The following is a 15,573-nucleotide window of genomic DNA, read 5'->3' as shown; positions in this document are numbered from 1 at the left end:
AGTACTCCTAACCACTGGGCTGTCACCCCAGTCCCCAAACGCGATTTTATATGGCCCTGTAGGTTGGACCCAGGGCTTCACATGTACCAGACAATCACTTGAAGATTTTAATGATATATGTATTTTAGTTTCAATTATGTATAGGTAGGAGGAGCAGGGTCTGTTCATGTGAGCCCAGATGCCCTGGAGGTCAGAAAGTGGCATTGGATCCCCTGGAGCGGGAATTACAGGTAGGTTGTCAGCCACTATGACGTGGGTACTGGGAACCGAACTCTGTTCCTCTGGAAGAGTAGTAAGCACTCTTAATGGCTGAGCCATTTCCCTGCAGCCTGATCCCTGGGGAGTTTAATGTTGGACTTCCTCTTTTTAGATGTTTGTTTGGTTGGTTGGTTTTGGTTTTGAAGATAGGTTCTTACTTTGTAGCCTCAAACTTGTGGCCTCCCTCCTGCCTTATCCCTGAGTACTGTGTTTTGGTTTGTTTGGTTAAGTTTTTCAAGACAGGGTTTCTCTGTGTAGCTCTGGCTGTCTTGGAACTCACTCCATAAGACCATACTGTCCTCGAACTCACAGAGATCCGCCTGCCTCTGCCTCTGCCTCCCAAGTGCTGGGATTAAAGGTGTGTGCCACCACTGCCCAGAGTTTTAAGCTTGGAACACCACACCTGCTTCATTTTTCTTTATTTTCTTGAGGCAGGATCTCACTGTTGAGTGATGCTTGCGTCCTTCTCCACAGTCAAGACTGGTCCAAAGAAGTGTCATCTTTTTATGGACCCGGACAGTGACCTAAGTAGATGTCTCTGGCCCTGTTCCTTCTCAGCCTTGCTGCAGCCAGAAAACTCTCTTTGTTGTTTGCTTGTTTATTTGTTTGTTTGTTTGTTTGAGGCAGGCTCTCACTATAGCCCTGGCTGGCCTGAAACTCTTATGTGTGGACCAGGCTGGCCTGGAACTCAGACATCCACCTGCCTCTGCCTTCTAAGAGTTGGGTTTATCGGTGTGTGCCACCTCGCCCAGTTCAGAAGTCTTTTAAAAGCCACCATGAGAGTTTGTCGTTTTGTTTTCCACCTTCTTGATGTTCTCCGTGGCACTTAGAAAAACCCTGGAACATCTGACTGCGGGTTCAGGCCAGCTCTGAGACTCCGCCATCCTCTCCGTCTCTGCCATCCTCTCCGCCATCGTCCCGTCTCCGCCATCCTCTCCGCCATCCTCTCCGCCATCCTCTCCTGTCTGCATTCCCATCCGTTCACCTCCAGCCTCATCAGCTTGCTTGCAGTCTCCAAGCATGGCAGACCTAATTCTCACCTCAGGGATTCCAGACAGTGCCCTCTCTCTCTGAGTACAGGCTTCTCGTCCTTTCGGTCCGATGTAGATGTGATCTCCTCCATCACTTGCTATCAGAGCCCCCTGTAGACCTTGTCATCGAACTTCTCCCACCCGGGAAATGACCTTGTTTGTTTATTTATGCGCTTGGCTTATTTTGTGTACTGTGCCATCGCCTGACACCCTGGTTTTTAATTCAAGAAGTAGGGTGGCACACTGCCTCTCCATTGGACTGTCAGCTCCAGGGTGGTATTGTGGTAGAGCACGTGATTGAAAGGCCCCGGTGGAGTATCTGAGACCAGCAGGCTGTGGTGGCATGATTGATTCGCCGTGTCTGTCACAGGCAAGGAAATGGAAAGTGGTGGCCCCGGTGACAGGACCCTGCCATGCTTGATATGGCCCAGCTGTGCTTCAGTGACTTTCCAAGGGCCACCCAACTAGGACATGACAGAGCTGGGTGGACTCTAGGCTCCTTGTAGGAAGCCGGTCCAGCCTTCAGTATGGGTTCCTTGCTCAGCAGAAGTCTGTGGTCCTTCCCTAGCAAGAATGGAGTCGAGTAGGGCCTGGCTGGACTGATTCTTCCCTGTTGGGGGTAGTTTTAGACCTCAGCCGTGGGAACACAGGAGTAACACAGGCGAAATGTCCTTAGTAGTGTGGTGCCATGGGCCAGGAGGATCTCAAGGAGGGGAAGAGTGACAGTGGACCCTGCTTCATTAGCTAGAATACTGGGGTCCCCTAGGCATTCAGGTACCCCGAGTCTATAAACAGTTGGCAGGAGCCTGAGACTATAAGGTAGAGGTGGGTTTTTTTGTTTTTGTTTTTATCCAATAGGAGATCCCTCCTCCCCCACCATCCTCTCCCTCTCTATCACCAGGTGGACTGGTTGGTTTTTGTCAACTTGACACAAACCTGGACATAGCTGGAAAGAGGGAATCTTCATCGAGAAAATGTCTCCATCATATTGATCTGTAGGCAAGCCTGTGGATGTATTGTCTTACTGTTTATATAGAAGCACTCAGCCCACGGGGAGTGGTGCCACCCCTGGGCAGTGGTCTGGGCGCTGTAAGAAAGCAGGCTGAGCAATCTGTGAGGAGCAAGCCAGTAAGCAGCACTCCTGCATGGTCTCTGCATCAGAGTTCTGCCTTGAGTTCATTCCTTGGCTTCTCCCCAATGATGGACTGTATAACCTGTGAGCCAAATAAGCCCTCTCCTCCCGAAGTTTCTTCATTAGTCATAGTGCTCAGCACAGCAGAAGAAAACAAACTAGGACACCAGGGTGAGCGCCAACCCATAATCCCCCAGGAAGAATGCTCAGAACAGAGAACTATATCGTAAAGACCCAAACCCAGCATATAACCGAAGAAGAGCTTTGAAAAGATAGTCATAAGATATTCATCTGTCAGGTGGTGGTGGTGGTGGTGGCGCACGCCTTTAATCCCAGCACTTGGGAGGAAGAGGCAGGTGGATCTCTGTGAGTCAAGGCCAGTCTGGTCTACAGAGCTAGTTCTAGACAGCCAAGACTAGACAAAGAAACCCTGGTGTGTGTGTGTGTGTGTGTGTGTGTGTGTGTGTGAGAGAGAGAGAGAGAGAGAGAGAGAGAGAGAGAGAGAGAGAGAGAGAGAAAGAGAGAGAGAGACGGAGACAGAGACAGAGACAGAGACAGAGAAGGATCTAGACCAGAGATTCCCAACCTGTGGGTCATGACCCCCAGCAATTGAACGACCTTTTCATGGAGTGGCCCATAAAAAGAGTGGCCCAAGACCATCAGAAAACACAGATATTTATGTTATGGATCACAACAGTAGCACAATTACAGTTATGAAGTAGTAACAAAAATAATTTCATGGCTAGGGGTCACCACCACACGGGAACTATATTAAAGGGTGGCAGCATTAGGAAGATTGAGAACCACTGTTCTAGACAGTGTATGACCCCAGAGACCCCAGGCTCAGAGCCTTCAAGGAGCAAGTCCTCCATTCTGAGCTGTTCCCTTCCTGGCAGGCCGTTCTCATCATGCAGAACTTTTGAAATGGCATGACACTCGGTCAACCCCAAATCCAGATGCAGATCCTTCCTCTGTCATTCTAGCTATGTGACCTCAGGTCTTGTGTATACCAGGCTGGCCTTGAACTTCTCTGCAACCTAGAAATAGCCTTGAATTTCTGACCATCTTACCTCCGCCTTCAGCGTACTGGGATTACAGGCCGGTACCACCACACAGGTTTGTGCGGCCTTGGATTGAACTCAAGGCTTTATGCACGCTAGGCCAGCCCTCTGCCATCTGAGCTACATCCCCAACCCCGCTTGACCTTTCTCTTGCCCTCTGTTTTCTCCTGATGACAGCCCTGAACTCTCTCTGTCCTCAGAACTGTCATGCAACTCAAACGTGAGATGAGCATGCTCAGCTTTGTAAGCAGAGCCCTGTTCAGTCCAGGACCTGCTCACTTCATAAAGAGGCCGAGCGTGGTGGAGTCGGTGCTGCCGGTGGGTTTTGAACAGGGAAAGTCTCAACCTTGATGACCTTAGCAAGGTCAACAAGGGATCCTTCTTGGCTTTAGCCTGGGACCGGAGTGAAGGAAGGATCCTAGCTTCTAGGCTTTTCCTCCCCCCTGCCCTTGGTAAACCTCCCTTTGGGGCAGAGAGACACGTGATAGTGGAGGTCAGCACCGGACAGGCTTGGGGCCAGGTGCAGGACCATGCTTTAGCTAGTTATTTTTAGTGCGAATGAAAGAAACTTAAACTGGCTGCCGCCCCAGTACAATCAGCTATTTTTGCTTTGAAAGACTGGGATCCCGTCCAGCCTTGGGGGAGGGGCTGCAAATGAGAGGCAAGGCGGGGGATGGCGAGAAGTGGGAAGTACTGCTCTTCCATTAAGAAAGAGCAAGAGGCCCGTTGGCATCATGGTGACCATTCAGTCAGTGCCTGATCGGGAGCCCTGAAGTGCCTGCAGTGGATAGCAGAGGCCAGCAGGTGGGGCATGGTTTGAGACGCTCCCCTCCTCCCCATGAAGCTTCTGGACCATCTCCTGGGCCCTAGGCAGGGCCCCTGCCAGTCCTTGTCGGCCAGGCTAGCATGCTAAGGCTGTGGAAGAAGGGTCCAGCAAGTGTGACTTAGCCAAGGCCGAGAGCTCTGTCCTTGGGCTGGACGGAGGTGGCCCCTGGGTTCCTCTGTTGCTGCCATGCCTAGCAATTTGAAATTCATTTTATTTTATTTCGAGATGGGGTCTCAAACTGTAGCTAAGGCTAACCTGAAACTCACTCTAAAGCCCAGGCTAACCTGGAACTCATGTTAATCCTTCTGCCTCAACCCTTCAAGCGCTAGGGTTGCAAGCAGGAAGCTCCTACAACCTGCTCTACATTGGGACCTAGAGCATACGAACTCTTCATTCTGGATTCCTACCCACCCCCTCCATGGCATCCAGCCTGCCTTCGTTGTCTGACCTTGGGGACTTTGAGGACTCCAGAAGCCTCAAAGGTAGAGCTGGACCACAGCTGCCTTTTGGTGTCTGGCTCATTTCACTCCGAATGACTGAGTAATGTGTGTGTCCAGGCCACATTGGTTCGCCCATAGCCTCTCATGGCCATTGAGCTTGCTCCCTGGTGTGAGTTAGCTCCCATGGACTGTACTGCAGTGAACACTGGCCTGTCTCCACCTTCAGCTCTCAGTTGGGGTGAAAACCTAGAAGTAGAATTTGTGGTGATTCTGGGTAGGTTTTTTGAGCTACCAACACTTCAGCATTCTATACCGTCACCAGAATTTTACAGAAGTGTTTAAACTTTTCATTTTGAGAACACTGAGTTACAGTTGTGAGAAAATACAGAACGATTCCACATACCCTTCCCCCGGTTCCCTTGTTCCAGTGTCTTGAAAATATAATACACTATACAGCCAAGATGCTGATGTTGCGTGACAGAACATCCTTAAGGATGAGGTATTTTTTGTAGTGGTGTTAGCATTTATTTAACACTTACTGTTTGCCATCGAAGATTTTTCAAGTGCTCACATGAATTGACATAGGATTACATGAGCTGTTAGTCCTGTGAGGTAGGCACCATTTCCCCGTCTTAGAGTCCCAAGAAGTGGAGGTACAGAGAGGTAAAGACCCTTACCCGGTTCCACTCCGGTAGCTGGGTGTGGTTTGGTTTACTCAGCTCTGCCCCAGGCCACAGCTCATCCCTTCGGCTTATGCTAGGAGTTCCCACACTTGTCCGGGTGTCTAGCACTGGTCCAAACTCAAGGACTCTCTTTGCCCAGGGTTGTGAATTGCATTGATTACCAATCCTTTTTATATTCATGAGATACTATTGACGCATTAGATTTCTCTGTACATGTGGATGGGTTAAACAGTATCCAACAGTAGTTAAAACAGGGGCCATGTGTTCTTTAGTATTTAGAGATCTGCAATGATTTCCATATTAGCATTATTAATACCTTTTTATGTTTGGAAAGTCTCCATGAAACGACAGGATCTCGTAATCTCAAGACAGTAACTATATAAGTTAATTAGTATTTTAATTGCATTTCCTGATTGTGCTTTTTTGGGTATTTTGCTAATATAAGTACACAAACCATAGGCATTCTTATTTCAAGACTCCCTTTTCTCTCTCTCCCCAGTTGGTGTTTGGAAGTCACATCTCAATTTAGGAATAATTATCCCTCTTATCAGTGGAGATGACTTTTACTGCCAGACCCTCTGGTAGCCAGTAGCTTAAGCATCAGCAAATGAAGTTGCTTTCTATTTTTTTCTGTCCCGTGTAGCCCAGACTGGCCTTAAACTTGGCTATATAGTTAAGGATGACCTTGAAGTGTTGATCTTCCTGCCTCTGCTTCCCAAGCACTGGCTTTCTCTTCCCAGCAAGAAGCCTGGGGTAACAATTGAGAGAGGTATTCCCTTGCAGTTGAGGTTATCAAGTGTCACCTCTTTCTCCGGTGTTTTCAGTGGCCTCGGGTGGCTGCCTCATGGCTGACTGCAAGGTAGTCCTCACAAATACCAGGGAAGCTGCCAGGACAGGTAGCGGAATTGTTGGCACTGGCTGGAACCTGTAGCTTCCGCAAACAACCCAGAATGGAACATGGGTCTGAAAGGCCCACCTGCACGCTCAAGGTGACGTACTTCTTCGACTCAGTGTCTGGTGGTGGGAGCCCTTAGGAGGAGGGCCAGCCTGTGCCACTGTGTCTGGTTTTAATAAAAACAGAAGCAGCTTACTGAGTGAATATAAAACCTCGATGGGGAAGTGAGAATAAGCACAGTTGACTACTGTCTGCAGTGTGCAGAGGCTTTCCGATACCCACTGTCTTTGGCCTCGAGGTACTGACAGTTCTCAGTCCAGAGCAGACGGTAGCAATAAAAGCAAAGGCAGAAAAGGCAGGAAGATACAGAAGAGGCAGGAGAGATGGCGTTAAGGTGCAGAAGGTAAAGACTGCTTGGCCTTGGAAGAAGGGCGTCCAGGAGAAGTTCAGATGCCTGAAGGACTGACCTGGAGAAAGTCAGTGTCGGCTGCAAGGCTGGGATGGAGCTTGGGGAGTTGTGAGGAAGTAGGAATTAGCTGGAGGAACTTCATGAGGGAGGAGGGCCTGCCGTGGACAGGTGGGACATAGGGATGTCGTGAGAGGAGCTGTCTGAGATGAACACGTCAGCCACCCTGTTGGCCACCACAGCTCAGTCCTGGGCTTGTCTGGGCACACTCAGCAGGAGGCAGCGGAGCGGCACGTGGAGTGAGCAAAGGGAGTCCAGAAAAGTCTGGACTTCCGTGGCAGGTCTCAGGAAAAACCATGATCCGGGAAGGCCTTCCTGGGGAGGGTCCAGAAAAGTAACTCTTTCCAGAGCGGTGTCGGCAGGGAGGGCGAGGTCATTGGATTTGGAGGTTGGCACTGACCCTGTGCCGGATTTGTGCTCCACAGAGTGAGATGCACAGGCCCACGTCCTCCACTCCAAATGATCATTACAAATCGTGACCGGTGTGGGGCAGGGCTGTAGGCAGTACTGAACCTCCTGCCATGGAGAGCAAGAAGCATGATGGGAGCACGCCTGTGGTGGGTGGCTCTGGAAGCGGCAAGTGAAGTGCAGCTCCTGGCCCGATGGATGGAACCTCTTGCCACACCCCCACCTCAAGGTCATTAAAATGTCAGGAAAGCCCGGACTCCAGCAGAGTGGGTCTGACCATTGTCTCCTCCCAAGCCCCAGGATGACATTGAAGCTTTGAACCACCTCCTCCGAGTGTCAGGAAGTAGACCGGCCTGAACATGAGCACTGGGTTCCCTGGGCCACAGGTCAGAGGCTTCCTGGGTGTGGATTTGAACAAGAGCTTAGAAACACCGAGAACAGATGTGTTTCACAACCAGTCTTTGATGTGCAGTCCTTAATTAGTTCCAACCAGAGAAGCCGACGTGACACCTGATGCCTGGCTATGAAGGACTGGAGGGGGAAATGCAGAGGAGAGTTTGAGGACTTGAGATGTGTCCTGGAAGGTCACTCCTTGGGACGGCAAAGGAGCTTGGGTACTGACTCTGCCCGGGCAAACCAGCCAGCCCCTCAACCTGTTTACCGTGTTTGTTAAATGAGGGAATGGCAGCCAGTCCATATGCTGTGGGTTAAACGGGGTAATCTATATAGAAAGTCTTCTGTGAACCATGCTGTTAACCATAGCTGAGGTGATTTAGCAGGAAGTTGAACACAGTGTTTTCCTAAGCACCTGCTGGCTACCAGGCTCCGTGCCAGAACCCAGTGCGGGCCACAAGCAGCCCCTGACCTTAAGGGACATGAAGCCAGCAGGGAAGACCCTGGTGTTGGGAAGAAACACCTGGCGTGTGTGCTCTTACTCATCATGTCTTTCTTGAACACCCTCCAAGGTCTTTAATCAAGTCAGAGAACATTTCAGAAGGGACATCAGAGGCGTCAACTGCCTTTTTTTTTTTTCTTCCTGTTTCAAAAGTCTCTCTAGCTGACAGCTGCCTTAGGGTTAGGTAGGCTAGGGAAAGAGGAGAGTCCCTTGGAGGGACTTCTGGGGAAAAGAAACCCCCACTTTTTGGACTCAAGAATGAGAGCGCATATCAGCCTCTGGCACATAAGGGTGCCTGCCCATGGGTCCTCACTGTCCTCTGGGAATGCAGTAGGGTTACACCCCAGGTTGTGTTGGCATTTCAAGGGTTAGCCTGAGCTTAGTTCAGCTGGGAGAGCAGTAAACAAGGGGTCTCCCGTCTAGGGTGTCTCTGCTTCTATTTCAGGAGTGAGGGACAGATGTGAGCTGCAGTCTGAGCCTGAAGGGTTAGGGCTGTGTTGGGGGGATTGAGTTGTCTCCTGTGTCCCCTAAGGGCCAGGAGGATGATGGAGGTGGAATCCAGAGCAGGTCCACAGACTGCATCTCATAGCTCATTTTGGTAAGATGCTTATTTGGGGACTGCGAATATAGCTTGGTTAGTAGAGTTCTTGTCTGGCGTGCACAAAGTCCTGGGCTCAAACCCCAGTATCCCATAAACTTCTCATGGTGTCGCATGCCTATAATCCCAACACTGAGGAAAAAGAGACAGGAGAATCAGAAGCTCAGGAACTTCCTTGGCTACTCAGCGATTTGGAGGCCAGCTGGCGGTACATAAGACTGTCTGGGGGTGGGGTGGAGGGGTGAGGGGAGAGGGAGGCAGGAAGAGGCTCATTTGCTCTTCTAACAAGTCCCAGATGATGGTGATGCTACTGGTCTGGGACCCGCACTTTGAGAAGACCACCGCTCTCACCTCTGCCATCACCAGCCATCTTACGCATGCTTGTCACATCCTGTGACTCGTCACATCCTGTGACTTCAGTTCTGCCCCAGAGCTTTGGCCACCAGCTGGGTCAGCCCTGGCCCACCAGTCAGGCTAGCAAAAGCGTCAGAGCAGCATTCTGCTAGTGACTGAGAGATAAATCAACCAGACCAGACCTCCAGGGTGTGAGGAGTACCAGCAGGTTGAGCTGACACAGTCCTTCTTCCTTCCTTCTCTCCCTCACAGTTTCTTGTCTGCACATCCTTTGCTCAGGTTCTGTTCCTAGAGAAACTGACACAGACCCTTTGACCATCTAATCAGAGGTAGGGCATTGTTGACAGCTTCTCGAGAGGTCCACAGACCAGGCTTAGAAAGCAGCAGATCCCGGAAGTGCTCAGGAGCATCGCCTGTGTAACCAGGATGTTGTGTTAGGGCTGCCCACGCATTCTGTACCTTTCTCCTTCCCAGGGGATGGCTCTGCTCATCCTTTCCCCTCTAAGGGGGATAAAGAACCCAGACCATGGGAAGTGCAGCACAGGACCTCAACAAGACGCCCCTCCAAATGGGAATTAACCATTAGGTAGAAGTCGGGGGTGGGATGCTGAGCACACACCCCCCCCACCCCACCCCCGTCATGTAGTGTTCCCCACAGCCTTGTGCAGCAAGGCTTGTGACAGAAGTTCCAGTGTGAGATTAAAGGACTGCTAATGAGCTGAAGATGTAGCTGTGTTGGCGTGTGTTGGCCTGGAACAGAGGAGTGTGGGGTCCTGCAGTCCATCCCCTGAGCTGCGTAGACCGGGTATGGTGGCGCAGGCCTATAATCTTCCCCTTGGAGGCTGAAGCTGGAGGATCAAGTTCAAGGCCAGTTTTGGAGATGACCACGGACTAGGCATGGCTGAGAAGTAACTAGCTCCCTAAGAATCAATTCCCTCTTGTTGGGCTTGGCTCCTGCCTCCAAAGCTCCAGTATGGACTTCACCCTCTGGAGAGGATGTGAGCTGTAGCCTTTTGTTGAAACTGGGTGTGGGTGTGCCCCAAAGGCATTGTCCCACCTACAAAATCATGTCACTTTCAATTGCTATCATTCTCTAGGCAATTTCCTCTTTTCCCTAGGACTGTTTGGATGTAACTAGTTGTACATACTGTCAAAGAGTATGAATGGGATGGAAATCATCCGTCTGTCAAGTGGCCATTTTGACTTCCTCTCGTGCAGCTTGGGATGGGCTGAGTAGAGTGGGCAGGTCAAGACTGCCAACAGGTCTGCAAGTCTTCTGGGAAAGGGAAGGGCAGGCCTTGAGGTGGGGGTACTCTTCCCTTTAGGGGACAGAACAGGGGTTGAACTTGAGAAGAACTTAGAAGCCGAGGCAATCACCCTGCTTTCTCTCTCTCTCCATCTGCCGTTTTACTTGTGAGACAATCCCATGTAGCCTAGGCCAGCTGTAGATTCCCTGTGTTGCTGACCGTGGACTTCTGATCTCCCTGTCTTCACCTGAGTGCTGGGATTACAGGCACATGCCACTATACTCGTGTTTTTTTTTTTTTTATGCAAGTGTTGGGGATCGAACCCAGGGCTTTGTATATGCTGGGCATTGCACTGTACCAACTGACCTACATCCCTAGCCCCTCTTTGCCAACTTTGTGAACTCCGCCCTCCCTGGATACAGAGCAGAACCAAGATAAGGACACTTGGCAGAGGGCTTTATTGTGCCTTGCTTTTAGAGGTGAGGGCTCAGAGGCTAGAGGTCTCGGGGTGATTTTAGGAGGATGGCGGGACCAGGATGGGAGATGGGCTCTTCCTTCAGATGATGTCTCACCTCCTGGCATGAGGCTGGATGGCCATGAAGCTCTCAGCCAGGGCTGCAGTTCCAAAGCAATGCCTCCTCCCCTGGAGATTTGGAACCGCTCTTGATACCAACATCTTTCTCCTCTGACAGGTGTGCGTCTTGACCGAGTGCGTGGAGGGCGCCAGAAGTACAAGCGACGGCTGGACTCGGAGAACGGACCCTACCTGAGCTTACAGATTTCCCCACCTGCTAAAAAGCCAAGTGTGTACCAGGCAGCGCCCCCCCACCCCCCCGCCGCGCCTACCCTTCTCAGCCTGGAATACCTGGCATCCTCTGTTATGAATTATTATGGGGAGTTGGCGGGGGGGGGGGGGGGACACCCCTGAGGGTATCCCGCACATGCAGGGAAACACGCTGGCCTGGGCAGATGCAGCACCGGGCTGGTGGGCGACCCTCTAGGGCTATTCTGTCCTCCCTCTGGTGGGTGGTGAGTGGTGTGGATCTAAAGACAGCCAACGGTGCCTGGTATTGCCTGGCTTCATCAGAAGGCCCGTCCGTATGGAATGGCACAGAGCTGGCCCCCATGTGAAATAAGAGCCCCAGCACCCAGACCTTGTCCCCATGCGTGGCCCACCCTTCTAGAACTGCCATGCCAGGGTCGTCTGGGCGGCTTCCCATTGCAGGAGACATCCCAGCGCCCTCATCACTGCTGCCAGCAGCTTCGGGATGTCAGGAGACAGACAGATGCCAGCCACATTTGACCCCCAGGGCTTCATTCACCCTCACCCTTCCCCTCTTCCCCGGCATTTACTGTGTGCTCCCTCTTTGCTCATTACAGTGACTAAGATCGTCTCATATCTACTGGTGGCTGAACCGGACAAGCTGTACGCTATGCCTCCCCCTGGCATGCCTGAGGGAGATATCAAGGCCCTGACCACTCTCTGTGACTTGGCAGACCGGGAGCTTGTAGTCATCATCGGCTGGGCCAAACACATCCCGGGTGAGTCATGGCGGGGTGGGGGCAAGAGTGGGAAGGGGCTCTAGGCTCCCCCAGTCCCATAGATATGCCTTTGATGTTTGGTGTCGGGCCCAACGAGGCCTAGAAGACCTTTGCCACCCCACTTAAGGCCCTTCTCTCTTCTATGGGATTGAGGGGAGTAGTATTCGGAAGGGTCAGTAATGTTTATGAACTGCCAGGGGCTCATCAGAATTACCTGCCACCTTATTAGGACCTGTAATAGGGGTAGAGAATTGATAATATTTGAAGAACAAGTCCCTTGAACCCACAAGTCAAATCAGCATGCTGTTCCTGAAGAGTTCTTTGGAATTAGAGTGGAAAACAGCTCCCTTCTTTTACCGTAGCTGTGGGCAGAGAGAAGGGGTTAGTTAGGAGCAGGGCTTTGGGAGTTGGGTCAGGTTCAGATTCTAGGCCCAGAAGCTGTGTGGCCTGAGCCTGCCACTTGACCTGTGACATGGGAGTATGAGAGAAACTCGACCTTTGTAGTTAAACTAAGCAGGGTGACATGAGGCTGTGAGGTCCAGGTGTGGAGTCCATCGTGGGCCAGTGTCACCTGTGAGCTCACCATGGTCACCTGCTGGAGCTTTCCCTGGTCTCAGTGTTGAGATCTCGAAGCTTCGGGGGCAGGAAGTGTATGCACAGTGTATTTCAGGCCCTCAGGGAGTCTTCACTCTGCTCCACTGTGAGCCTCTCTTGGTCTGGGTGGACAATGGGAGCCCGTCTGATTCCATATAGCACACAGCCAGGGGCCTCTCTCTGTACAATTGAAGGTCCTGTCCTGTGCTCCAGCACTGGGCTTCACTGAGTCAGAGACGTACTGCTACCTCTGGCAGTGAACCCCTCCTCTTTCCAGCTACATGATACGTGGCTTTGTCTGTCTGTCTATACATGTTTTTTTTTTTTGTCCGCCGTGGCCCTAAAAGATGACCATAACACACCTGGCGCCACAGCAGAGGTGTGCTAACCTGTGAGTGCCAGCGGTTGATCGAGGTGATTCAAGCCCTGTGTGAGTGAGACTCACGTGTGCCCCACAGGAAGGCACCGGCTTGTGGACAGGGGTTGGAGATGCTGTTGCCGACACTAACCTGCGGCACGCCTCGAGGATTCTGAGGTGGTCCCTTGGCACTCTTGAGCCTTGGGTGGGTTGGCCAGGCACCTGGCTAGTGCGTCCTTTGTAAGGAGCTCAGTCTCCTGGGATTACACACTCAGTAGTTTTTAAATCTGCCCTGTGCTGCCTCAGCACAGATGTGGCGTCAGGCCGATGCTTAAGACACCTCAGCCTGGATTGCTCCACTAACCCCAAGCCAAATTGGGCACAGCCACCCCAGCCCAGCCCTCAGATTACTGTTCCGGGTCAGAGAGGTGCGGTGTCAGAGGGATAACTCGGGAGTGGCGCCTGGTGGTCTCCCGGATCAGTACATCTTCCTTTTGTTGGCCTTGCCCTCATAACACCTGGGGGAAAGGAGTGTCCAGGAGACTCAGTCTCCTAGCTTGTATATTTTTCTTTCACATCTGTGCCAAGTTAGAGGGCCAGGTAAGCAGGGTGATTGTTGGGGACATAGGCTTGGAGCCAGACCAGCAGGGCTGCTGTCCCAGATCTGCCTTATGGGGCTTGTGTAAGGTTTTTCTGAGCCTCAGTGTTCCCATCTTCAAAATGGGAATACCAGAAGCCCCCACTAGGAATCCCAGGAGGGCGTCACTCAAAACTGCCACAGCTGCCATGGTTGTCACCGTTACCGGTAGTGACACAAGCCTACTTTGCACCAGCATTTCCTCTCCAAAGACTGATTCCTGTGCATGAGAAACAGAGTGAGCGTGGCGGCTCATGCCTGTAATCTCAGCACTCCGAAAACAGAGGCAGCGGGCTTGCCGTCAGTTTGAGGCCGGTCTGTTGTGCATAGTAAGTTCTAGGTCAGCCAGGTTGCCTAGCAGAAGAGACCCTGTCTCAGGAAACCAGAACCATAAATAGGAGGACGTGAAGTGAGCAGAGGCTCCCTTGTTTGTCTTATGCACTGACTTGACTATTTTGCATAAATATGCATGTTGAATCATTTGGGTAATTAATAAGGGTCTCCTGCCACCATTTGTAAACCTCACACTAGGGGCAGGGACAGACCAAGTGTCCCCCCCTTTTTTTTTTATGTGTATATGACTAGGTGTTTTGCCTGCATGTAGACCTGTGCACCATGTGCATGCAGTGCCCAAGGAAGCCAGAAGAGGGCGTCAGATCTCCTGGAACTGGAGTCACAAATGATTGTGATCTTCTGTGTGGGTACTGGGAATCCACCCTGCACCCTCTGTAGGAGCAGCAAGTGACCGCTGAAACATCTCTCTAGCCTTGTGTCTGATACTTTTAAATTATTGACTTAATCCTACTTCTGATGGAAAATTCATTTGAGGACGGGCTTACGGAGAGAAAGAAAGCACTTGAAGATTGATTAGGGGGCTCACATGTTAGAGCCCGCACCAACACCGTGTTGAGTCGTGTCGATTCTGGTCAGGGGCACGCAGAAGGAAGGATTTCAGACTGCCCAGGACTAGAGTTGTGCAGCAGTCTTTAGACAGGGGATTGGCTCGGGCTACAGTGTCTGCAGTCTGTGGTCTATGACCAGGCTCACAGAGGGTACTTGATGCTTACAGAATAAGCGCTGGACAGTGGGTCTGTCCCAGTATGTGGCTTAGACAGTTGTAGGGGTGCCCTGCCCACTAACCAGAGATGATCTAAGACTCCACCCCATGAAGCCTGAAACCTCCAATAGGTTGCTATGTCTGAGACCCATATATATTGTATTTTCGTAATATCACTGCACTGGAGTTTATTTGTCCTTCTGTGACTCATGTCTTGGTGTCTGTATCTGGGGTCATTAGTGAGTGCAATGAGGACCACCTGAGCATATTGGTGTACTGCATTACCCCGACTGAGGTGGCTTCACGTGACAGACGGGTGGGCAGCATAGACAGCATCCATACACCAGAAAACAGCCTGATTCCTGTATGGAGCCGAGTAGAGCAGGGTGGACCAGATCACAGATAAACTTAAAATCGTTCATTCTGGAATCTTCTACTTCCTATTTCCATACCCGGTTAGTTGACCTTGCATAACTAAAACCTCGGAAGAGGGACTACTGCTTATTTTCTGTTTTGGAGACAAGGTGCTACTGTGTAGCAGCCTTGGCTGGCTTCAGAATCCTAATGCACCCTCTGCCTCCGCCTCTTCAGTGCTGGGATCACAGGCTGATCATCGGAATAGCAATTTGCTCAGTTATGGCTTGGGTCACTTGGAGGTTACAGGGCTGGAAATGCAGTTCGGGCTTGAGTTGAATTTCCCAAGTGCTGGGCTTCCTGGAGAGCAAGCCCTAGAAGTCACGCGGGCAGCACCGACCGCTTCCTCCCTGTGACCCAGAGACTAGAGCCTCAGCTGGCAGCAGCCTCTCTCGGGCTGCTGGTAGTGCTCATGAGTTGCGGTCTCCCTGCGTTACTGGCCACTTGTTCGCCTCCCCCCGGCAGCTGGGGCTCCACCCTGGCCAGGAGAGCCTTCACGGGACTCATCACTAGTGCCCAGCCCAGGGTGCTGTGTGCAGGGGATCCCCAGAGGCCTCTTCAGGAAGGCTCTTTGGACAGCCTGCTCCTGGGGAACCGCCCGTCTGGCTGGATGAAGGATGAGCTGCCGAGTGACAGCAGCTGTGTCTGAAGTGGCCCCGGATCCTATAATTACATCT

General features: G+C 51.6%; 1 protein-coding gene across 2 annotated transcripts in view; it reads left to right on the top strand.

The window, feature by feature from the left end:
- The window catches only part of Esrrb (estrogen related receptor beta), a 104,238-nt gene that overhangs the window by 77,096 nt on the left and 11,569 nt on the right, over positions 1-15,573 (top strand). For both annotated transcript variants that reach the window (XM_052739226.1, XM_052739227.1), the window contains 2 exons: positions 10,987-11,097; positions 11,675-11,836. In XM_052739226.1, the coding sequence (XP_052595186.1) occupies positions 10,987-11,097; positions 11,675-11,836 (273 nt within the window). The remainder of the gene's footprint in view (positions 1-10,986; positions 11,098-11,674; positions 11,837-15,573) is intronic.

This window comes from Peromyscus californicus, unplaced genomic scaffold (genome assembly GCF_007827085.1).
Source record: "Peromyscus californicus insignis strain IS unplaced genomic scaffold, ASM782708v3 Scaffold_15__1_contigs__length_86483966, whole genome shotgun sequence".
NCBI lineage: Eukaryota > Metazoa > Chordata > Mammalia > Rodentia > Cricetidae > Peromyscus > Peromyscus californicus.
Note: the sequence above shows the minus strand (reverse complement) of the source record. Positions and strands in the feature narration are given on the sequence as shown.